The sequence below is a fragment of the Canis aureus genome, chromosome 5, assembly GCF_053574225.1.
Source record: "Canis aureus isolate CA01 chromosome 5, VMU_Caureus_v.1.0, whole genome shotgun sequence".
Lineage (NCBI taxonomy): Eukaryota > Metazoa > Chordata > Mammalia > Carnivora > Canidae > Canis > Canis aureus.
In genome coordinates this window covers 25,005,009-25,030,621 of record NC_135615.1, presented here as the reverse complement: position 1 = coordinate 25,030,621, position 25,613 = coordinate 25,005,009, and the positions used below count along the sequence as shown (strand labels likewise).

Below are 25,613 nucleotides of genomic sequence, written 5' to 3'. Positions count from 1 at the left end.
ATCCACCAAAACAGATACAAAACTTAATATGATGTCAGAATAAGGACATCCTAAAAATATTCTCAAGTGTTCCATTCAGCATTAACCAGAAATATGAAGTTACTTATCAGAAAGTGCAACCTTGTTACTACTAGGAAAAACTACCTTTCTATATGACATAGTATAATTATTACTTGTTTATAAATTTTGCTCTGTAATGCTTAAATTTCATTTAGGAAAAAGACTTTATTTTCTTTTCTAAGTAAGGTCTAGGCACAACGTGGGGCTTGAACCCACAACCCTGAGATCAAGAGTTGCATAAAGCAGCATGCTCTACCAACTGAGCCAGCCAGGAGCCCTGGAAAAGACCATTTCTTTTCTTTTCTTTTCTTTTTTTTTTTGGAAAAGACCATTTCTTAGCCATGTTTATTCCCTCAGTGTCAATACAGCTTATGGTATATAGTAGATTCTCCAAACTTGCTTATTGGACAGACAAATCTATGTTTATCTCTAACCACGTATTTGTATATCTCTTCTTTTAGAAGCATAGGTCTGCATATTTGAAATACATGTAGTTTATAAGAATACCAGAAAATGTGAGAAACAAAGCTGCATGCTTCTCTGCATTATCACATTTAATGATTTTAATTTGTTGAAAATATTAATTGGGGTAAAGTACACATAACCTTTGCCACTTTAACCATTTTTTAAATTTTATTTTAAGTAATTTCTGTACCCAATATGGGGCTTGAACTCGCAACCCTGAGGTCAGGGGTCACATGCTTGACTGATGAGCAGCCAGGCACCCCACCACTTTAACCATTTTATTTATTTTTTGGCTTTGTTTTTTTTTTTTTTTTTTTTTTTTATTGGTGTTCAATTTACCAACATACAGAATAACCCCCAGTGCCTGTCACCCAATCACTCCCACCCCCCGCCCTCCTCCCCTTCTACCACCCCTAGTTCGTTTCCCAGAGTTAGCAGTCTTTACGTTATGTCTCCCTTTCTGATATTTCCCACACATTTCTTCTCCCTTCCCTTATATTCCCTTTCACTATTATTTATATTCCCCACATGAATGAGAACATATAATGTTTGTCCTTCTCTGACTGACTTACTTCACTCAGCATAATACCCTCCAGTAACCATTTTAAAGTATGTAATTCAGTGACACTTAGTACATCAACAATGTTGTGCAACCATCAAGTTAGTTCCAGAACATTTTTATCACCCCAAAAGGAAATCTTGTGCCTAGTAAGCAGTTACTCCCCATTTTGTCCTCTCTCCAGCCTCTGGCAACCACTAATGGTATTTTCCATTTCTATAGATTTGCCTATTCTTGACAATCTGTGTAAATAAAGTCACCATATGTGGCCTTTGGGGTCAGCTTTTTTCACCTAGCATAACGTTTCCAAGTTTCATCCAAATAGTAACATGAATTTGTACTTTATTCTTCCATGTGGCTGAATAATATTCCATTGTATGACTATTACATCAGGGGACATTGGGTTATTACCTATCTTATTTAATCTTAACAACCACCCCGTAAGTTGCTTTGACTGCCCTCATTTTATAGATTAAAATGCAAGGCAGAGAAGCTAAGCAACACACAAAGCAATTTCTATAACTTGAATGGTCAATCAGTATCAAAGAGCTAAAGTTTATTGTGAGAAACCATAAACAATAATAAGGTAAATGTTGGTTTGTTAAACCCAGGTTGTAGGTTGATGCAAATGACTGATAATTGATTTTGTGCTAAACTATTGATATATTAAAAACCTTCCCCTTTTTTGACCAGGGGTTGGGTAGATTTCCTTTTACCTTAAAATGTTGCTTTGCTATCAATATTAAGTCACATTAAGACTGTTCAACAGTAGACACTAATTTATTGGTATTAATACGACTTGAACATTTGGGAAGGTATTTCAGATAAAGGTAGAACATCTGATTTGTAGCTATAAAGCAGATAAATGTCAGGTTTCAATTTTTAGTTTGAAATTACAATAGAATCAAAATTTAGCATAAAGCAGCTTGGCTCTGTCCTTGTGGAGAAAGATTTATATTCCTTCTGCTATTCTGACTACTTCTAGGCCTCTGACTCTATTTTGAGTTTTGCCTTTATAAAAACCTAGCTAGCCATTGATAGTGACCTGAGTTATACAGAACTAAATGCTCTGACTTGAAATAATTATTTTGGTATGTTCTGTAATAAATTACATGGTTGTTTTTAAAAATGATCCTTTGACTCCATTTTTAGGATTGTTAAACATGGGGAAGGAGGAGGCCTCTCTTGAGGAAGTCTTAGCCTATCTTAACCAAATCTACTGTGGGCAAATTTCTATTGAAACCTCCCAACTTCAGAGCCAGGAGGAGAAAGACTGGTTTGCCAAGAGATTTGAAGAACTGAAAAAAGAGACCTTTACCACAGAAGAGCGAAAACATTTGTCAAAACTAATGCTGGAATCTCAGGTATAAAAGTACCAGCTAATGTCAATGGAATAGGATGACTCAATTTCTGCAAAGATACATAAATTTCAAACAGAGGGAATTAAGTCATTTACCTCCCCCATTTACCTCACTGCCTCAACACACCAGACAATATAACATACACCACGCTGTTCTCAGTAGAAACAAGTAGATCGCCAAACAACAGAGCTATTGGTTCTCTTCAGAGTCAAAATGTTTTTTATATATTCACCTATTGACTCTCTAAAAGATTGCAAAATCCTTAAAATCTTACTTCTCTTTTTATTACCTGGAATGATCAAAGAAAACTATGCATGACAGCACTTGGTACAAATTAATGGAATTGAATCTCTCAGGGCTGTGATCGAGATGACAAGAAAACGATTCCCAGTAGTTTGGATAGTTGGATGGTTTGTAGCCTTGATGAAACAGTACTGTGGAGCCCTCTTCTCAGACTCATGGGCTGGGACGGTCAGAATCTCAGGCCCAGCCCTTGTTCTAGACGAACACATTCTTTTTATTTTTTTTCTTAGAAGAACACATACTAAGAGGCTTCCTCTGCGGCTTAGTTATTCTACAACTCATGTTATTTTCTCTGCTTTCCTGCTGGTGTCCTTGCCAAGCTTTCCTGCCACGCCCTGTCCATCTCTGGAGTGTGTCGTGAAGGGGTACCACTATAACCACTTGGAGTAATGTGGGGTCTTCCTACAACACACATAAACGTTGTGTGTCTGACTTTGGCCGGCTGTCTTCCTGCAACACATGTGTCTGCCGTGCTGTTCCATAGGAGTTTGACCACTTTTTGGCCACCAAGTTTGCCACGGTGAAGCGGTATGGGGGCGAAGGAGCTGAAAGCATGATGGGCTTTTTCCATGAGTTGCTGAAAATGTCTGCCTACAGCGGGATAACGGATGTTATTATTGGCATGCCCCACAGAGGGAGACTTAATTTATTGACAGGCCTTCTGCAGTTCCCTCCAGAGGTAAGATACTTTCTCTGATGCACAGTTGACTGTGACACAATAGAACCGATGATAATAATTCCTTGTAGAAACGCGAGTAAACATCTGTACTGTTGGTCAAGAGGTAGCTTAATTAATGGATGGATAGATTTCGTGTTTGGGTTGCTTTTCTGTGTATTCTTATATGCATCCTTTCTTCTCTCAGGGAAGTCAAAGGTTAGTTTGGTTTCTTGCAGATGATATGAATGGATTACTTCTGCTCTTTGAAGCACACTTTCCTGATTTCATAAAAATTGTTCAAACAAACATTAAGATCTGTGCGATTATTTATAATTTTACCTTCCAAGAAGTCCATTCTACCTTCCATTTATGTGCAGGGTTTATACTTAACATATTGTACTAAAGCTACTAATGCATTTTTATCCTGGGAGACCACCCACGGGAATGGTTTTATAGATAATTGGATTTTGGTGTCCCTGCTCCATCCAACTCAAAAGCCTTGAGAGTCAAGGCTGCAGATTTTATGTCCGGGAACATCAGAGCGACTTGGAATTTAATCAGATCGTGGCTACTGTGTATGACTAAACCTCACTTCTGATCTTGGCCAGGAGATTAAAAGTAATTGTAAATGTTAAAGGGACTGTGAGAGGTAATGGAGTGAATAGAGCCTATGGAAGGAGGTGTTACCCATAAACCATTAGAAAATATAATACGACGTCGTGTCTCAGAGCCAAGCATTACCACTACTACTCGTACCTCAGTTTTTCTGATGCCAAGAAATTGATAATCAACCTTTCAAAGACAAATGCTTTCCAAAAGGCAGACTACGACAGAATAAAGCGATTGACAGGTGGAGGCATGTGCTTAAACACAGGCAGAAATCCCTGAACCACAAATTGCATTCCTAAATTATTGCAGACAAAAACATGACTCAAAGGTGCTGAATTATAAATGCTCATATTTGTGAGCAACGTGGATGTACCCACACTCTAATTATGTGTGCTTCTATAGGTCAGTAAGCAGCTTTTGGGTCATCCAAACCATTTGGATAAATGAGGATAGCATGCTATTTTTGGTAATCACCTTGGCTTAAGACCCGGCTTTGACCTAGCCAAGGACCTTGAACAATTTTGATAATTCCTCTTGCTTATGCATTTTTAAGATGGGTAGTAACATTATGTCTCGAAGTAGAGTATGAAAATGAAATGAAGTCCTTTGAGAATTGAACAGTAGAATTTTTTAGGTGAGACTTGAACTAATAGATGTGTGTCATCTTGTGTCTAAATGGGATTAAGTTCTATTCTATCATTTTCTTTTTAAAAAGATTTTATTGGGACTCCTGGGGGGTCAGTGGTTGAGAGTCTGCCTTTGGCTCGGAACATGGTCCTAGGATCAAGTCCTGCATCAGGCTCCCCTCAAGGAGCCTGCTTCTCCATCTGCTTATGTCTCTGTCTCTCTCTCTCTCTGTCTCTCATGAATAAATACAATCTTTAAAAAAAATGATTTTATGTGTTTAATTGAGAGAGAAAGAGAGCACGAGTGGTGGGGAGGGGCAGAAGAAGAAGAAGAAGTAGACTTCTCATTTAAGCAGGGAGCTTGATGTAGGGCTCAGTCCCAGGACCCTGGGATCATGACCTGAACCAAAGGCAGACACTTAACGAACTGAGACACTCAGGCACCCCTTTCCTGTTTACCTTTAACAAGATTCATAAAAAGTCCTTTTGGAGAATATATTCTAACAGGTATATTTAAGAAAAATTATTTTGCATGTAGCAAGGCAGAGGTAACTATCCTACATCGTACTACCTAGCTTACTATCTACATGTCTAACTAGTCATGTTGAGATCTTTTCAAAGTGTTGGTATTTCATTTGATGGTGAAGATCTCTAAAGTTTGAAGTTTGTACCTTTCTTTTTAAAGAATACATGGTGATAATAGTTATACAAACATAGGTGTCAAAGTTTTTTTAATTGTATGATTTAAATTAACCACCTCTTCTCTGGTCTCCATTGTGATAAAAAGACATTTTTTCTTGTATATTTATTCATAATAGCTGATGTTCCGTAAAATGAGAGGCCTAAGTGAATTTCCGGAAAATGTTTCAGCCACGGGAGATGTCCTATCTCACTTGACCTCCTCGGTTGACCTGGACTTTGGCGCACACCATCCCCTCCACGTGACCATGCTGCCTAACCCCTCACACCTGGAAGCCGTCAACCCTGTGGCTGTCGGGAAGACTCGTGGCAGGCAGCAGTCTAGACAGGATGGAGACTATTCTCCAGACAGTTCGGCTCAGCCTGGGGACAAAGTCATTTGCTTACAGGTACTTGTAGCTTCAGGAAGTAAAGCCAGAGGTTGGGGAGACCAGGAGGAAGGTAAGCCCAGGCTGGTAGTTCTTAAAGAAGGTGGTGGAAACTAGGAAACTACCTGGTATTCATGTATCTAACAAGTCTTGCTTGTTTCTTTTATAATAAAGATCTTGGGGCATCTGGGTGGCTCCATAGATTAAGTATCCAACTCTTGATCTCAGCTCAGGTCTTGACTTCAGGGTTGTGAGTTCAAGCCCCAAATTGGGCTCTATGCTGGGTGTGAGCCTACTTAAAAAAATAAAATAAATAAATAAATAAATAAATAAATAAATAAATAAATAAAAATAATAAAACAAAATAAAGGTCTTTGGCATTAACGCGTCAAGTACAAATTATTAGTGTGGCTCTTGCGTCCTTTACCTGCCCACCCCAGTCTTTTGTAACCCATCAGCCTAGGGGTTTGGGCTGTGGGTCACTTTGGTTTTCTATGAGTATTCATTTAAATATGAACTTTTAACTACTGGGCAGTAGTTAATTCTGAGTATCAGTAACTGAGTTGTTAAACCCCAGAGGAATAGGTAAATCTATAAGGCAGAAAAATATTTGGCTACCTACATGAATAAGAGCTGTATCTTATTCATGTTAATTTTTCATGCACCAGAAATATATAGTAGGTAAATAGCTGGTAGGCAGCATTGCATTTGTCTATAGAATGGTATTTTGAAATAGAAATGTTGTTAGCCAACATTGTCTTTACCTTTCACTTGACTTAATTCATGTTACTCTAAAATATTTCAGTCACTCGCATTTACCCAGTGCATTAAGCAGGTCTTAACATGGACTTCAGGAGTAAGAGGTGGACATGGCATTTTCTTTAAAGTGACGAGAAATTGAGTGCCCTCTTTTGTCTACTTTGTGTTACAAAATTATTTTGCCCTGCTGTGTCTGTACATGTCTTGCCTTGTTCAAGGACACAATTCTGATTTCTTGTGAAAACTCTAAATTTGGAGCCCATAAAAGTGTGGTGGGTGAGATTCTGGATGCTACTTTTTCTGCCTGTCTTCTTCTGTTTATCTGGGTCCTGAACCCTGTGAAAGTAGATTGTCATTTATACCGTGTTTGGCTAAGTAGCTTCCACCTCACCTAGCATTTGTGTGTTTATGGACCCTCACTCCTAAAAAGCTTTATGGGACATGGTGGAGTGGTTTCTCTTCCGATTTAAGAAGAAAGTAAAATTAGCAAATGGCACATGTGTGCTCTAGTGCCAAGAATCTAAAGACCATGATAAAATGATGCAAGTTATGAACAGATGTTATGTTCTTTTTTTGGAAAATTTTTGTTTGAGTATAGTTGACACCAGATGTTATGTTCTTTTTCCTTTTTAGAGAGGGAGTGTGTTGGGGGGGGGGGGGGGGCAAGGAGGGCCCGAGGCGGAAGAAGAGAGAGAAAATCTTAAGCAAGCTCCACACTCAGTGCTGGGCATGGAGCCTGGTACAGGGCTTGATCCCACAACCCTGAGATCATGACGTGAGCCAAAGTCAAGAGTCAGATGCTTAACCAACTGAGCCACCCAGGTGTCCCCCTCCCCAGTGTTATATTCTTATCAATGCCTCTACTGTAACATTTTTGTAAAGGAGCAGAAGAGGCACACATCCCTCCCTCTTCCTTGCTTTATTGAACTACTCTTACATCACTACCGCCTAGAAATCCCATCAGCAAGGAGGAGTGTTCAGATGCCAGGAGTCCCTGGACCCTGTGGCTAAGGGTTGGACTTTACAGTGTAGCATGGTGCAGAAAAGACAAAGACCATGGAACCAAGAAGGCTTGAGTTCAAATCCTGGCTTTGCTGCTTTCTGGCTTAGTGTACTTGGTTCTGTTGCCTAGATTCTCTGTATCTCATAGGTCAATGGGAGTACATTACATTCCTCATAGTGTTCTGAGAATTAAATGAGAGCGTGTACATAAGTTCCTTGATCCAGGAGGAAGACTTGGAGAGGTGGAGAAACAAGTAGGAAAAAACCCCAGAGGTATTATAGAAGCCCCAGCGACTAGTCCAAAGTGAAATATACACTGTTAGTGAGCCTGGGTTTTCTCATCTGTGAAAAGAACAGTTGTGACATCCTTATCTGGTTCCCCAACCTGGCTGTTGAGTGGATTAATGCTGTAGAGATAATGTAGGGGTAGGCTATTACTAGATATAGATACTCCAAAATGGGACTCATACCTATAGACTCCTAGCCAAGGGAAGGTGTGGACTGGAAATGTCACGCAAAGGAGTGCTTCCTTTTTTAGCCAAAACATTCTATTTACATAAAAATAACTATTTTAAAGATATTTTCAATGTCCTTTTAACAAATCTACTCAAAGTATTCCTTCTTCACTCATATTTAGGTCTTCTGTTATTGTTAGAGTCACAATGGTTATCTTGTTAGGGCTTCTCAGATCATTTTCTTCTTTAATCCAGCATTTTGACTGTTTATGATAATAGAGTTTTATCTAATTTACTTTTTACTGCAGTATATTTGACAACATTACATAAATTTAAGGTGTATAAGATTTTGTTGGTTTGACAGGTAATTGCCTTTTAGCCTGAAGTCAGTAGAACTCATACCTTCTTCTAAGATCTTCCAAGATCTACCATTCATTTATTATTTGCTTTTAACTTTCCTAAAAAAGATTTCCTCTTTTCTCTACCACTTTCTGTCTGTCAGGTTTTGTGATAATATTGTGATCTAACAGACTTCAAATGTTCTGGATGTTGTGTGGTAGTATTTTGTTGGTTCCTCAAAGCATCCTCTCACTTACCTGTGATAAATTTTCCTCCCTGCCTCCTCTCTTTGCTGTCACATCATTCTCTTTAATAAAGTTCACAGCGGTGGCCAGCACACCTAGTGGGGACCAGGCGATGCAAGCTGCACACAGACTTTTCAGGGGCAGGATGATTGAGGAAGAGAGAGGGTTCAAAGCTGTGCACTCTTCCTCATGTCTTGCAGGCTGTTTTCATGAAAATTGTACTGGAGCTGATTTTCCTTCTGTACCTCCAATAGCCCTTCCTTCTGCGGTGCTGCTGTGTGTTCTAGAATGTTGATGGGTATATCAGAAGTGATGGGTGTGAGTGACAATGTGGGGATAGGTAGAGTAAATAACCTGGTGGCCACAAGAGGAGAAAGGCTTTGAAACCTGCTTGAGGTCAACCTAATCATTCTAGAAAATCCTATACAGAACCAGCAGAATTTGGGGAGGGCAGGGGAGCAGGGAGAGAGAGCATGGTTGTTTTTTATTCCTGTTACTATTGGAAAACAATTTATTCCAAATTGGGAACATAAATTTCTACACCCCTTATGAGTTCATTTTCTCGTTTTCTCCTCCATGATTTAGGTTCACGGTGATGCTTCTTTCTGTGGTCAGGGGATTGTCCCCGAAACATTTACGCTGTCTAATCTCCCACATTTCAGAATTGGTGGGAGTGTCCATCTGATTGTCAATAACCAGCTGGGTTATACCACTCCTGCAGAAAGAGGAAGGTCTTCCTTATACTGCAGTGATATCGGTATGTAAAATAGGGAGGCAGCCCTAGATCAACATCTAGTTCACTCGGAAGAGTGAATCTTGCTGGTTATCCCATTTTAAATTTTGGATCAGCTATGGTCAGTAGTTACCAACAGTGTTATTAATATTCCTTTAAAAGTGTGAGTGTGATCTTTGAACCCAAGGAAATAAGACAAGAATGGAACTGAGAAGGTGTCATCTCAAATGGCCCAAGTACCCAGTTGAGTGATCTGGTGAAAACCAAAGATCAACACAGTTGGTACTATACCAGGGTACTTGTCTTTAGGAGATTCAGACCTGGGGTACCCAAGACCTTAGTCAAGAAGGATATGTTCAGTAAGTGAATTTGGCTAAGTGGTCTTGGTTAAAAAATCAGATGTGATGAAGCAAAGTTGACTTGTTTTACCTTGGAAATTGGCAGTTTTAAGACAAAGGCAGGGCTTTTTTACCCATTACCCAGTTCACAGAGTTACAAAAACTATTAGTTGGTAGGAATAGTTGTACCCAGACCCTGGCTTGGATGCCTTTTGGGCTCTCTATGTGAATTTTCTTTTAAAGTTCATTTATTTTTAAGCACACTCTATACCTGATGTGAGGCTCAGACTCATGACCCCAAGATCAGGAGTCACATGCTCCTCCAACTGAGCCAGCCAGAGGTCCCTATCTATTTGAAATTTTTGTGATTAGTTTGTTAGAGATACCAGAAGCACATTCTAGGACTTTTTTTGTTAACTCATGTATGCTTTACATCACTAATAGGTAGGAGCTATTATTCCAGTTTTATAGATAAGAAAACTGAGATTCCTAAGTTTACCAAGGTCACAGAGTAAGTCGCAGAGCTGGGACATGACCTCTTTCCTGTCACCTGGACTCCAAATTATGGGTTCTTAACAACCCAGCCAAACCACCTCTGAGTATGTGGGCTGCCTCCCCACACAGGCAATAGGACTTGGAGGTGGGCTAATGTCGCTTGGGGTTAGCTGGCTGGTTTCATCTGTCTTCTCTGCCTCAGGGAAGCTTGTGGGCTGCGCCATCATCCATGTCAATGGAGATAGCCCAGAGGAAGTGGTCCGTGCCACACAACTGGCTTTTGAATACCAGCGCCAGTTCCGGAAGGATGTGATTGTTGATTTGTTATGCTATAGGCAGTGGGGCCACAACGAGCTGGACGAGCCCTTCTTCACCAACCCAGTCATGTATAAAATCATCAGGTACAACTATAGACATTTGTTGAAGGTCCCCTTGCCCCCATAGTGCTCACATTATTTTTACTATTTTTATTAGACACTCTGAGGTAGGGTGACCAACTCCCTGGGTGGCCTAGCACACAGAACTTTCAGTGCTAAAACTGGAAGAGTCTTGACCAAACTGGTATGGTCATACTATGGGTCCTACGAGAGCTCCTCATATTCTTCAAACTCTACACGTTTGCTCAATGAATGAACGAAGGCCATTTACCAACCTCATTTGCAGATGGGAGACTAAGGTAGTAGGAGACTAAGCCCAAAACCCAAAGCTACTTGTTATGCCCTTGACAGGACCGAAAACCGGTCCTCCAGGACTTACTCGGTGCCTTGGCAAGAGGTAACATGATGGATTGTAAGGAATCTTGAGAAACATGCTGTCCAATATGAAAGCCACCACCATACATGGCTACTGAACACTTGAAATGTGGCCAGTCCTCCTGGAGATGGCCTGTAAGTGTAATATACACACCAGATTCCAAAGACTCCCTCTGACAAAAAGAATGTAAACTATCTCAATAGTTATTTTTAATGTTGATAAAGTATTGAAGTGACCATATTTTGCATATATTGAGTTGAATCAATGTTACTAAAATTAATTCCACCTGTTTTTTTTAAACCTTTACTCAGATGACCACTAAGAAAGTTTTTTTTTTTTTATAAATTTTTATTTATTATTTATGATCGTCAGAGAGAGAGAGAGAGAGGCAGAGACATAGGCAGAGGGAGAAGCAGGCTCCATGTACCGGGAGCCCGACGTGGGATTCGATCCCAGGTCTCCAGGATCGCGCCCTGGGCCAAAGGCAGGCGCCAAACCGCTGCGCCACCCAGGGACCCCAAGAAAGTTTTAACTACACATTGGCTCAGGCTACATTTCTATTGGACAGTGCTGGGGCAGAGGGTTAATGTGACAGAGAGGAATATATTACTTGGGAATTTCCTTTCTTGATACTAGAAAGTACAACAGAGCCCCTTCCCCACTTTATTTCCTCATAGATATAAATGGAAGCAGAAAAATAAATTGGGTGACATTTTACAGGTCTTTCTGGATACAGGTAGTGAACTGCTTTTGGAAGAATAAATCTGGGTTCTCTGTTTTTTGTTTTTTAAAGCTTTTACTTATTTATTCATGAGAGACACAGAGAGAGAAGCAGAAACACAGGAAAAAGGAGAAGTAGCCTCCCTGCGAGGAGCCCCGGCCTGTGGTACCCAATTCCCAACCCCGGAATCACAACCTGAGCCACAGGCAGACACTCAACCACTAAGCCACCCAGGCATCCCTGAGTTCTGTTTGAATTCAGCTGCTGAGTGGCCTGATGTGGCTCAGGGCCTCATTAAAAAAATAAATAAATATCTGGCTTACTTCTCACTCTTGTCAGGACTAAATACAATAAAGTATGTGAGCAAACTTTGTAGTTTAAAGTATTCCGTGAACGTAGAGTGGCCTTATTATTGTTATTAAACTGAGGTACTGATTATTATAGTAACTGGATTACTAAAGCCACCTGAAATAGATGTTGGTAACTTTGAGTTCAATACTTTTTGAAATAAAGGGGTGGGTAGACAATGTAGGTTAGTCTTATAAAGAATAACTGTCCAGAATGTGTCAATTTATAGGGAAACTCTACTAATTACTTCTGCCTTGATGTAGATGAAAGCTTAAAAAGATGAATTTGTTTTTTTGTTATTGTTTGCAAGAGGTTATTACTCACTATTGCCTTAAAAAAAAGTGAGGTAGGGGCACCTGGGTGGCTCAGTCAGTTAAATGTCTGCCTTCAGCTCAGGTCATAATCTTAGGGTCCTGGGATTGAGCCCCACATCGGGCCCCCTGCTCAGCGGGGAGTCTGTTTCTCCCTCTGCCTGCCCCATCTGCTTGTGAGGCTCTTGAATGAATGAATGAATGAATGAATAATTAAATAAATAAATAAATTCTTAAAACAAAAAGGTATTGGAGTGAGAATTCCATAACATGAAATGGATTGTGTTGAAGTGAACAATTCAGAGGCTTTTAGTACATTCACAATGTTGTGCAACCACTCCCTCTTTCTAGTTCCTGACATGTCCTGTGTGCCTTTTTTTAAGATTTATTTATTTATTGATTGATTGATTGATTGATTGATTGATTTTTAGAGGTATTATTTATTTATTCATGACAGAGAGAGAGAGAGAGAGAGAGAGGCAGAGACACAGACAGAGGGGAAAGCAGGCTCCATGCAGGGAGCCCGATGTGGGACTCGATTCCTGGTCTCCAGGATCATGCCCTGGGCTGAAGGCGGCGCTAAACCGCTGAGCCACCTGGGCTGCCCAATATTTTATTTATTTATTCATAAGAGACACAGACAGAGACATTGGCAGAGGGAGAAGCAGGCTCCGTGCAGGAACCCTGATGTGGGACTGGATCCCAGGACACCGGGATCATGACCTGAGCCAAGGGCAGATGCTCAACCACTGAGCCACCCGGGCACCCCCCACTTGCCTTGTTTATAGTGATGATGCTCTGTAATACCTTTGACAATGACTGTATCTGTCACTCTTTGATTTTTACAAATCAGATTGACTTTTCTCCCCTGTTTCTTGGCCAGAGCCCGAAAGAGCATCCCAGACACCTATGCAGAGCACCTGATTGCCAATGGACTCATGACCCCAGAAGAGGTGTCAGAAATCAAAGCCTCCTACTATGCAAAGTTAAATGATCATTTAACTCACATAGACCACTACAACCCCCCGGCCACCAACCTGCAGGCGCACTGGCAGGGCCTGGTCCAGCCACAAGCTTGCATCACCACGTGGAACACGGGTGTGCCCCTCGATCTCCTGCGGTTTATTGGCAGGAAGTCTGTGGAGGTGCCAGAGGAACTCCAGATGCACAGTCACCTTTTGAAGATGTACGTTCAGGTAGGGAGCATTAAAATTTCTGGCTATTGTTTGTCTTGCACAGCAAAGAAATTGGCCTTGATCTGTCTTTTCAGTTGGCTAATGATTTTGACAATCACTTATTGTATGTCACTAGGTTCTGGGAACTGATCCTAGGGGTGTTTTGGTACTGATAGTCATCTAACTTGGACTTGTCCACTTTTCCTCCATTCTTTCTTCTTCCCTTCATACACACATACATGTTTTGGTACTGATACTCCATTCAGATTTTGCCTATTTCTCATTTTCCTCCTTTTATTTATTCATACATGTTTAATGCATGACATTCACATGTACTACATGTATATCATCCAAAATACAGCTGTACTGGAATGCCTGTTTTGATTTTTCTGACCAGTGAGCAGAAAATGCTTTTTGGGGGGAGGGGTAGCATAAACAAAAATAAATAAAAATCAACACGCACATCTCCAAAGGCAACCATTTAGACCCTAATACACGTTGCAGTTTTACATATTGTCTCATGTTAAATATAATAGCTTTTTTTTTCTTTAAGATTTTATTTATTTATTTGAGAGAGAGAGACAGAGATAGCATGAGTGGAGAGGAGAGGGAGAAGCAGAGTCCCCACTGAGCAGGGAGCCCGACATGGGGCCTGATCTCAGGACCCTGTGATCATGACCCGAGCCAAAGGCAGATGCTCAACTGACTGAGCCACCCACGCGCCCCTCATATTAAATATATTGAAGTTTTGGTTTGCATGGGCCTCGGAAGTTTCCCAGAACATGGGACTCTCCATGCTGAAGACAGAGGAGCAAGAAGCTAAAGGCCTTTCTTAAGCTTGAACAAGGCACTGTCCTCTGGATGATCTTTACAACACTAGCTTCATTTTTAGGTTTTTATTATATATAAAGAGACTTTTAAAAAAATATTTATTTATTTGAGGTAGGGGGGAAGGGGTTGAGGGAGAGAATGTCCAAGCAAACTCCCGCTGAGCGGGGAGCCCGTTGCAGGGCTCGATCTCACAATGAATGAGATCATGACCTGAGCCAAATCTAAGAGTCAGATGCCTTACCAACTGAGCCACCCAGGCGCTCCAGGTACAGAGATCCTTAAAACAATCTATGCACTTACCATCCAGCTAAGGAACTAAAATATTAGTACAGTTCCCCTCGTGCCCTCCCTGGAGCCATTTCCTCCCCATGCACAGGTTAACCACTAACCGGAGTGCCTGCTTATTGTGCCTGTTTGAAAACCTACAACTGTGACCATCCTCTTACATTTCCTTCTGCACTTTCTCTTTTACTTAACATTACGATTTTGATACTTCCATTGTTGCATTACATTTTTTGTCCTCCGTGTGAAAAAGAGGGTAGACTCTTAAAAATGTCTTTTTTCTTTCTCATTCCATTTTTTTTTTCTTTTTTTTTTCATTCCATTTTTTGCAGTCCAGACTGGAGAAAGTGATGGATGGAACAAAGGTAGACTGGGCCACAGCAGAAGCTCTTGCCTTGGGCTCATTACTTGCTCAGGGTAAGAAGTTTCTGTTTAGCTGCACAGCTGGCAGGGGATGCTCTGTGTGACATTTGTTATATGTGACTCCCGTGGTTTTGAATTAGAACTATCTCCTGTCGTTTTCATTGACTAGAGAGGTTCTAAACTTTTCTTACTCGACAATGTTATTTTTATTTAATCTTAGTATAACTCATGTTGGTAACCTTCATCAGAGAAAGACTACAGAACATTTCTTGCTGGGAAACAAAGGGCTCTGTGAGGGATAAATTGGAAAGATATTTTCCTCTAAAAATTGTAGAGCAAATGATGTCTTTCTGTTCTTGTATAATCTCATCTTCCACAGACTTTTGAGTATAGGACAGGTATATTTTATTTTTTTACTTTAATTTTTATTTTTGGACAGGTATATTTTAATAAGGGAATGTCTTTGCTAAGGAAAATTCTCAGGATGAGCTGATGTATGGGAACTGAGGGTCATCATGCCTTGTTAATGCTTAGGTTATTCATTGGAATCTGGATTTTTCTTTTATCCTTATTTGTTTGCTTAAGGTTTTAATGTCCGTCTGAGTGGGCAGGATGTTGGCCGTGGAACTTTTAGTCAGAGGCATGCGATGGTGGTTTGCCAGAAGACCGATGACACCTTTATTCCCCTGAACCATATGGACCCTAATCAGAAGGGGTTTCTAGAGGTAGGATGTCTTTTTCATCTACTGTAAAACCTAGGTGCTGATAATTATACTTACAGGATTCTTTCTTTCTTTCTTTTTTTCTTTTTTTTAATTCATGAGAGACACACAGAGGGAGGCAGAGACATAGGCAGGGGGAGAAGCAGGCTCCCTGTGGGGAGCACGATGTAGGACTTGATCCCAGGACTCCAGGATCATGACCTGAGCCAAGGGCAGATGCTCAACCACTGAGCTACTCAGGTGCCCTATAGTTACAGGATTTAAAAAAAAACTAGAAACATATGTCAGCAACTTTGGATTCAAACTTATTTTTTTTCCAATTAGTTTTCAATTCCAGTATACTAACATGGTGTTATTAGTTTCAGGTGTACAAAAAAAATAGTGATTCAGCACTTCCATATCTAGATAATCATACTCTTAATCCTTTCACTTATTTCACTCATCCCCCATTCTCCCATCCACCCCTCCCCAACCACTCCTCAACCCCCATCCACTTATCCACCTGTCCCCCTCATCCTCCTATCCCCCCATCCACCTCCTCCCCATCCACCCATCCACCTCCGCTCTTGTAACAACCAGTTTGTTCTCGAAGAGTCTGGTTTTTTTTGTTTCTCTTTCTTTTCATTCGTTTCTTTTGTTTCTTAATTTTACACATGAGTGAAATCATATGGTATTTGTCTTTCTCTGACTGATTTATTTCACTTAGCCTTATACCCTCTAGATTGTACTCAGCCATAAAAAAGAATGAAATCTTGCTATTTGCAACAACATGGGTTCGATCCTTTTTGAAATAAAGGGTGCTGAGTGGGTGGAGAATGTAGGTCTATACACTTGGAATGCAAGCAATGCACTAGTTAGTGAGTAGACTAGAGCTATCTTACTCTAGCTACTTATCTGTAGTCATATAAATGTCAAACAGATGTTCATTTTCTCAATCCAAAATTGACATTATAATCTGTGTGTTGCTGAATTCATTAAAGTAAGCTGAGCAAGTGGACAATAAGCCAATATTTCTTGCCTGTTAAAAAAAAAAAAGCCCTGCTTTTTAAAAAAAAAAAAAAAAAAAAAAAAAAAAAGCCCTGCTTCAGTCAGTAGAGCATGAAGCTCTTGATCTTTGGGTCATGAGTTCAAGTGCCACAGCAGGCATAGAGCTTACTTTAAAAAAATGTCCAGCTTTCTCAAGATTACTTTATTTTTTAAGGTTTGGTGGGCTTGATGAATATATCTATTACCATGTGTTTCTATGTGCTAGTCCCTGAGCTATTCTATAGGGTCAAAGGCTAATGAGACCCTGGGTCTTTCATTTTTATGAAGACTGGGTCTTTTCATTTTTATCTCTCTGACAACTAGCATAATGCCGGGCATATAATGTTTATTAAGATAAATTATCCTTCAAGGTATGCTTAGTGTCATGTCATCTTTTTTCCTACTCTAGTCATTTGTTTGAGTATAATCTTGAGTTTACTGATATTCAATATTTTAAAAAATTCACTTGTCAAAAGCAAGATTCCAGGACAATTACTTAAAAGGACATGAAGCTCATCTTTACTTTAGTCTAAAATCTACCCCTGGATCAAGTCAGGTTGGTGATCTAGATATTGAAATCTTAAGGATCACCCCCTGGCCCCAGTGTCTTTTATTGAATTGTGACTTGTTATGTAGTATCAGTTCATTTTGAATATTACTATTTAGAAAGCCCCAAGTAAATGCCTTGCATCTGTTATGAAGATGCTGTCAAAGATTTCATTAATTTTCTGATGCCATGTCCTTTATATGAAGACCCTCGCAGGAACTCCTGCTTGCTTGTCGTACTGAGAGTGGTTGCAGTTCACTGAGGAGTAGCTTGTCTTTATCGTGTATGCTTCATGATTTCTGCAATTGTGCAGCATTCCCCTATCAGCAATGGCTCTCAGGAAGGGGCGGGGGCCATGGTACCCTTGGTAACTATAGGTCACTAGGTTGTCTTTCCCCTCTGTTGTATGTCTCAATCTTTATCTTTTTTCTCTCTGCTTACATTTACATGATCACATTGTATATCTGGTATGTTGTGAGCCATCTCAAAAGCATTTTGGAATAAATAAAAGCAATAAATTCAAGAAATGAAGGTAGATGTTATACAAGCGTGCAAAGTACATGAATGCACATGTGAAGGTCAGAGAGTCTACTTGGGAAGTCAGGAGAAGCTTGGGGAGGAAGCCAGATTTGAGCTGGGGCTAGAAGGACATGAGGAGTTGCCCAATCTGATGCATGTAGGGAGAACTATTCCAGGTGGGCACAATAGTACATACAAAACCTGTGAAGTAAGAGGATGGGAACTCCAAATAGCTTCATGTGACTGGAGGTTAAGCTGCAAAGTGGGTACAGGAGTAAGGAAGAGGAGACTGGCCAGACTCCTTGCATTATGAAAGACTTAGAATATTATGTAAGCTGGAAACCTTGGAGGAATTTTGAGCAGGTGATCAAGATTTGTATCAGAAAGAGCCCTCCTGACCGAGCTATGGAAGCTGAAGATGGATGAGAACTTTGGATAGTTTTTCTATCCCAGCTTTATTGAGGTAAGGGCAGTTTCTAAGGTTTCTCAATAGTCTAGGCAGGAAATTGTGGGAACCTGAATTAGGGCAATAGTGGTGCAGACAAAAAATGGGGCCAGATTTGAGAAGAACAGCTGTAAGACTTAGTGGTAGATGTAAGGAGTTAGAGAAGAAAGACTAATCTTGCTTATCTCCTGGCTTCCTGACTCAGACAATTGCTACATGATGACAGCATTCACCCAAATGTAAAGAGAAGGAATGGGTTTGGTAAGGAAAGATGATTCAGTTTTGGATGTTTGCCTTTGATGTGGCTGAATAACATAGAGGTTTCTGTCCATTAGAGAAAGGCAATTTAGGTATGTCTGGAGCTAATGAAGGAGTGTAGTCTAGAGGTACAGGTTCAGATATCATCAGGGTGTAGAAATGTTTGAACCACAGAGGTGGGATTATCTCCTTAGGAGAGAGCAGAACAAGAAGAGGGCTGAGGGGTCCTGGGAAAAGGTTTTTAAGGTGCTGGCAGAGGAAATTTCCCCCCCAAAAAAGCATCCAGAAAGGCAGGAGGAGAACTGGGAGTCACTGTGTCATGAACTGAAGGAGGGAGAAGTCAGATGTGAGGAAGAAGAACGTGGCCATTGGATTTAGCCACTGGAAGGTCAAGGGTTGACCTCATATAGAGCTGTTTTAGTGGAGGAGTAAGAACAGAAGCTAGATTGCACTAGCTTGAGGGGTAACAGAAACTGGAGTGGATTAGATAATTCTTCTAGAAGCTTGACCATGAAAGGAAGCTACAGCTGTAGAACACTGGTCAGGGGAAATTTCTTTTTTTAAGATTTTATTTACTTATTTGAGAGAGAGAGAGAGTATGAGAACATGAGCAAGGGGAGGATCAGAGGAAGAGGGAGAAGCAGACTCCCTGCCCAGCAGGGAGCCCAGCGTGGGGCTAGATCCCAGGACCCTGAGATCATGACCTGAGCCCAAGGCAGGTCATAAGGAAGGTCTGTGCTCATCTTCACAGAGAGCAGTAGATCTCCTTTCTCATAGAAATGTGGAGATGAATGGAAAGAACACTCCACTCTATGCCTCTCCTCCTTTTGAGAGGGTTTGTGATGCCTTACTCATTCATGCCCCATCTCTCCTTGCATGACAGTATTTCTGTTCTCTCCCTTTGTATTAGGTCAGCAACAGCCCATTGTCAGAAGAGGCTGTCCTGGGATTTGAATATGGGATGAGCATTGAAAGTCCCAAGTTACTGCCTCTCTGGGAGGCTCAGTTTGGTGATTTCTTCAATGGTGCTCAGATCATTTTTGACACGTTCATCTCTGGAGGTTGGTGTTGGCATATGCATGTGGAGTGGATGGACGGTCTCAGCGTCTTGGGGACAAGTACATAGAAAGGGGCCATAGTTGCTTTTGAGATGCTGGAGCACAGCACAGCCCCCCAGGAGAGTTTGGGGGCTGCCCTGCCATCCCCTGGGGCAGGCATGGCAGCTGGCAGATGGTTACAAAAGCTTCCAGGGGACGGGGGCCACTCAGTGACTGTGGGGGTCAGCACCTTCTCAGGGGACTGTGCTTGGCCGTAGGGAGCAGGGCATGGACCTGCCAGCTCCTGGGCAGTGGGACTTGCGGGAATGCGCCTGGGGCAGGTGAACGGACACCAAGCAGGCAGGGGTGACTCCGTGAGGATTTGTGGTCAGAGCGAGTGGCAGCCTTGAAAGTCCACTTCCCTCAACCCATGGATGTTTAAGTATCTGAAAGCTGGTAGTTGCGCGTCTTTATTGTTTTCAGTCATCATTTACAAGAGCAGAAGCTGCTTATTGTAAAATTTCAAGTATGTAAAGTACACGTGTGAGTCCCTCTCACCCCATTTTTTGGGGGTAAGCACTCTGGGATTTTGCGCCTTTCTGGCCTCCCTGTGGCTGTGTTTCTCTGTAACCTTGTAGTTGTAAGGAGGAGAAGTGCCTTGGGGAGACTGGCCTTTGACCCGTCCGGAGGCTGTCCCAAGTGTCACACCTGCAGTCTGCGGACAGTGGCCTGTTTTAAGTGGTGCTGTGAGGAAGGGCAGGCGCCACCTGTTCTCCGTAGGTGCTGTGTCTGGCATGGAATCAGAGTGGTACCTGCTGTCCTTGAAACCAGGACATTCACCTTATAATTTGTCTTCCGTCTGCTAAAGCCCTTTCAGTGAGCATGTCCTATGGGGTTTCAGCTGGTAGGGTGGATATTTTCCTCTGAAGCGTGTAACGCTGCCTGAAAGGGCATGGGATGGAAATGATGCCAGGGGATCAGACAGCAAACTAAACTTGTGCCACTGCTCAAATCACATCAGACCATTCTGCTCCTGCGTCAGAGGGTTCTTATTTCCCGTCGTGTGTTTTTCCAGGAGAGGCCAAGTGGCTGCTACAGAGCGGCATTGTTATTCTCCTTCCCCACGGGTATGATGGGGCTGGACCCGACCACTCCTCTTGCCGCATCGAGCGTTTCTTGCAGGTATGTCCAACACCTTCTGCATTCCAAGAAATCCTTTCCTGCTTCCTAGGTGCTTTGAAATAGAACTACCTCCTGTAGATACTTAACGCATGCCTTAAGCTCTAAGACCTTGGAGTATTTGAATGAAATAGATTTAATGCAAAGTCATTATTCCTTATCAATCTGATGCCTTGGATATCTTACTATCATGGCTTTATGACGATTAAAGTGGTTCTTGGATGGCAGAGGTCAGTGGTTCCCAAACCAGGCTGATCATCAGAATCACCTATGGAGATTTTTTGCAAAGACACACAGGGACCAATACGAGATCAGATTATTCCAAGTGGGGCCTAGAAATCTGTATTTTTATTTAAAAAATTGTTTTTGATTAATGATAGTATTTTATAAAACAATTAATGATTGAGACGCCTATGGGGCTCAGTGGTAGAGCATCTGGCTTGGGCTCAGGGCGAGATCCTGGGGTCCTGGGATTGAGTCCCACATCAGGCTCCCCAAAGGGGAGCCTATATCTCCACCTCTCTCTGCCTATGTCTCCACCCTCTCTGTCTCTCCCTCTGCCTATGTCTCCGCCTCTCTCTGTCTTTCATGAATAAAATAAATAAAATCTTTAAAATAAAATAAAATGATTCATGATCTTAAAAAAAAATTTGAATAAACACCCAGAAATAACCACTGTTATTGTTTGGTAAGGATCTTTACCTACGTCTTTTTATACCTATGGCTTCCTAATATTTTATTATGAAATATTTCAAACCTATGGAAAAGTCATAAAATTTTACATTGAATATTCATATGCCAACCCCTTAGATGCTACCATTAATATTTTATTATACTGTACTTGTTTTAATCACATCTACTCATCTATCATCCTTCTATCTATAAATCTTTATTATCTTCTGGTGCATTTTGAGTAAATGGAGACATTTATGTACATCACCCTAAGTACATGAATATCATTAGCTATTTTGGCATAAGTGCAGATAAAATATACAGCTAGGTGACAGATTAGTAGAAAGGTAGATAGAACAGTAGATAGATAGTTTATATTGATAGCTAATAATACAGGAAAATGACTTTATAAAAACTAGTTGACAGAAATAAATTGCAGGTAAGTTAAGGACTACACATGAAATACAAAACTACAGTTTGAGGAAGAACTATAAAAACAGGTGTGTGGAAGATAAGTTTGAGAGTCATCAGTATACAGACATGTTTCCCTTAGGACAGGGATTGATTGATTGATTGAATTAGGTGATCTGAACATTTGTTCCTTTCTTTTGTTTCTCTCTTAGATGTGTGACAGCAGAGAAGAAGGAGTAGATGGAGACACAGTAAACATGTTTGTGGTGAACCCAACTACCCCCTCACAATATTTCCACTTGCTCAGGAGACAGATGGTCCGGAACTTCCGAAAACCCCTCATTGTTGCTTCTCCAAAGATGTTACTCAGGTTTCCTGTAAGTAGGAAAAAAACTGGTTAGGAAGCCTTTCTCCTTTTATCATTTTGTAAAGATTTTATTTGAATTCAAGTTAACATATATGTATCATTAGTTTCAGGGTAGAATTTAGTGATTCATCAGTTGCATAGAACACCCAGGGCTCATTACATCAAGTGCCTTCATTAATGCCCATAACCCAGTTAACCCATCCCCCGGCCCACCTCCCCTCCAGTGACCCTCAGTTTGTTTCCTAGAGGTAAGAGTCTCTTATGGTTTGTCTCCCTCTCGGATTTCCTTTTATTTTTCCTTCCCTTCCCTGATGTTCATTGTTTTTCTTTTTCAATTCCACATATGAGTGAAATCATATGGTAATTGTCTTTCTCTGAATTATTTCACTTAGCATTATACTCTTTAATTCCATTCCCTTGCAAATGACAAGATTTCATTGTTTTTGATGGCTGAGTAATATTTTATATACACACACACACACACACACACACACACACTACATCTTTATCCATTTATCTGTCAGTGAACATCTGGGCTCTTTCCTTATTTTGGCTATTGTGGACATTGCTGCTATAAACATTGGGGTGCATGTGCCCCTTTGAATCACTATTTTTGTGTCCTTTTCATGAATACCTAGTAGTGCAATTGCTGGGTCATAGGGTAGCTCTATTTTTAACTTTTTGAGGAACCTCCACATTGTTTTCCACAGTGGCTGCACAAGTTTGCATTCCCACAAACAGTGTAAGAGGGTGCCCCTTTCTCCACATCCTCGCCAGTATCAATTATTTTCTGAGTGGTTAATTTTAGCCATTCTGACCCTTGTGAGGTGGTATCTCATTGTGGTTTTGATTTGTATCTCCCTGATGATGAGTGATGTTGAGCATTTTTTTCATGTGCCTATTAGTCTTCTGGATGACATTTCTTCTTGGAGAAATGTCCTTTTATGTCTTCTGCCCATTTCTTGACTGGATTTTTTGGTTTTCGGGTGTTCAGTTTGATGAGTTCTTTATAGATCTTGGATAATAACCTTTTGTTTGATACATCATTTGCAAATGTCTTCTCCCATTCCATAGGTTGCCTTTTAGTTTTATTGATTATTTCCTTCACTGTGCAGAAGATTTTTATCTTGATGAAGTCCCAATAATTCATTTTTGCTTTCGTTTTCCTTGCCTCTGGAGATAGATCTAAAAATAATTTGCTGTGGCTGAGGTCAGAGAGGTTGCTGCCTATGTTCTCCTCTAGGATTTTGATGAATTTTTGTCTCACATTTAACTCTTTCATCCATTTTGAATTTATTTTTGTGTATAGTATCAGAAACTGGTCCAGTTTCATTCTTTTGCATGTTGCTGTCCAATTTTCCCAACACCATTTGTTGAAGAGACTATCTTTTTTCCATTGGATATTCTTTCCTGCTCTGTTGAAGATTAGTTGACCATATAGTTGACGGTCCATTTCTGGGTTCTCTATTCTGTTCCATTGATCTATGTGTCTGTTTTTGTGCCAAACCATATTAGCTTGATAATTATAGCTTTGTAATAGAACTTGAAGTGTGAAACTGTGATGCCTCCAGCTTTGGTTTTCTTTTTCAACATTACTTTAGCTTTTGGGGATCTTTTCTGGTTCCACATAAATTTTAGAATTGTTTGTTCCAGCTCTGTGAAATTGCTGGTATTATTTTGATTTTGAATGAGTAGATTGCTTTGGGTGGTATAGGCTTTTTTAAAAAGATTTTATTAAAAAAATAAAATAAAAAAGATTTTATTTATTTATTTATTTATTTATTTATTTATTTATTTATGAGAGAGAGAGAGAGAGAATGAGCAGGGGGAGGGGCAGAGGGAGTAGACTTCCTACTGAGCAGGGAACCTGATGTAGGTTGGATCCCAGGACTCTGGCACCATGACCTGAGCTGAAGGCAGATGCTTAACTGACTGAGCCACCCAGCTTAACTGACTGAGCATCATGACCTGAGCTGAAGGCAGATGCAATTGCCTCGGTTAGTATAGACATTTTAATAGTATTTGTTCTTCCAATGTTTTTCCATTTCTTTGTGTCTTCCTTAGTTTCTTTCACAAGTGTTCTATGGTTTTCAGAGTACAAATCTTTTACTTCTTTGGTTAAGTTTATTCCTAGGTATCTTATGAGTTTTAGTGCAGTTTTAAATGGGATTGATTCCTTGATTTCTCTTTTTACTGCTTCATTATTGGTATATAGAAATGCAACAGACTTCTGTGCATTGATTTCATATCCTGAAATTTTGCTGAATTCCTGTATCAGTTCTACCAATTTTTGGTGGAGTCTTCTGGGTTTTCTCATAGATATCATGTCATCTGTGAAGAGATAAATTTGACTTCTTTTTTGCCAATTTGGATGCTTTTTATTTCTTTTTGTTGTCTGATTGCTGAGGCTAGGACTTCTAGTATTATGTTGAACTACAGTGGTGAGAGTGGACATCCCTGTCATGTTCCTGACCTTAGGGGAAATGCTCTCAGGTTTTCCCCATAAGGAGGATATTTGCCGTGGGTCTTTTGCATATAGCCTTTATGATGTTGAGGTATGTTCTCTCTATCCCTACTTTGTTGAGAGTTTTAATCAAGAAAGGATGCTGTATTTTGCCAAATGGTTTTTGGCATACAGCACCTATTGAGAGGATCATATGGTTCTTGTCTTTTCTTTTATTAATGTAGTGTATCACATTGATTCATGGATATTGAAACATCCCTGCAGCCCAGGAATAAATCCCACTTGGTTGTGATAAATAATCTTTTTAATGTGCTGTTAGATCTGATTAGCTAATACCTTGTTGGGAATTTTTGCATTCATGTTCATCAGAGATATTGGTCTGTAATTTCCTTTTGTCATTTTTATACACATTTTCCATAACTAGTTTTATTTATTTATTTAAATTTTTAGCTTTTTAAATTTTCATTTTGATTTGAGTTAGTTAACATACAGTATGTTATATTAGTTTCAGGTGTACAATATGATGATTCAATATTTCCATACATCACTTGCTGCTTCTCTCAAGTGCACTCTTTCATCTCCATCACTTATTTCACCCATCCCTCCACCACCACCCTTGTATCTAATTATATTTAAGCAGAAACATCTTTTTAGTTTTAGCTGGCCTCACTGCTTTCTCTCTTTTAAAAACATCTTTCTGGAATAACTGGGAATATAGGGAGCAGAAATGATTTTTTAGAAAAAGTTTTAAAGTGCAAATAGTATAAGCACCAATATCCTTCCTTCATCTGTGAGGAATACGTTCTAAGACTCTCATTGGATGCCTAAGGCCACAGATAGTACTGAACCCTACATATACTGTCTTCCTATGCATACATCACTATAATAAAGTTTAATTTATAAATTATGCACAGTAAGAGCTTAACAATAACTAATAAAAAATATAACAATCATAACAATATACTATAATAAAAGTTATGCAAATATAGTCTCTCTTTTAAAAATATCTTATTGTGCTCTACTTACCCTTCTTTAATGGAGTGAGATGATAAAATGCCAAGGTGATGAGATGAAGTAGGTGAATGACGTAGGCATTATGACAAAGGGT

The 25,613-nt window shown here is 40.3% G+C and overlaps 1 protein-coding gene across 1 annotated transcript in view; it reads left to right on the top strand.

The window, feature by feature from the left end:
* The window catches only part of DHTKD1 (dehydrogenase E1 and transketolase domain containing 1), a 50,848-nt gene that overhangs the window by 17,120 nt on the left and 8,115 nt on the right, over positions 1-25,613 (top strand). The window contains exons 3-13 of the mRNA XM_077897232.1: positions 2,237-2,448; positions 3,233-3,427; positions 5,460-5,729; positions 9,094-9,265; positions 10,277-10,475; positions 13,091-13,403; positions 14,828-14,912; positions 15,444-15,583; positions 19,286-19,436; positions 20,488-20,594; positions 21,887-22,051. Of these exons, the coding sequence (XP_077753358.1) occupies positions 2,237-2,448; positions 3,233-3,427; positions 5,460-5,729; positions 9,094-9,265; positions 10,277-10,475; positions 13,091-13,403; positions 14,828-14,912; positions 15,444-15,583; positions 19,286-19,436; positions 20,488-20,594; positions 21,887-22,051 (2,009 nt within the window). The remainder of the gene's footprint in view (positions 1-2,236; positions 2,449-3,232; positions 3,428-5,459; positions 5,730-9,093; positions 9,266-10,276; positions 10,476-13,090; positions 13,404-14,827; positions 14,913-15,443; positions 15,584-19,285; positions 19,437-20,487; positions 20,595-21,886; positions 22,052-25,613) is intronic.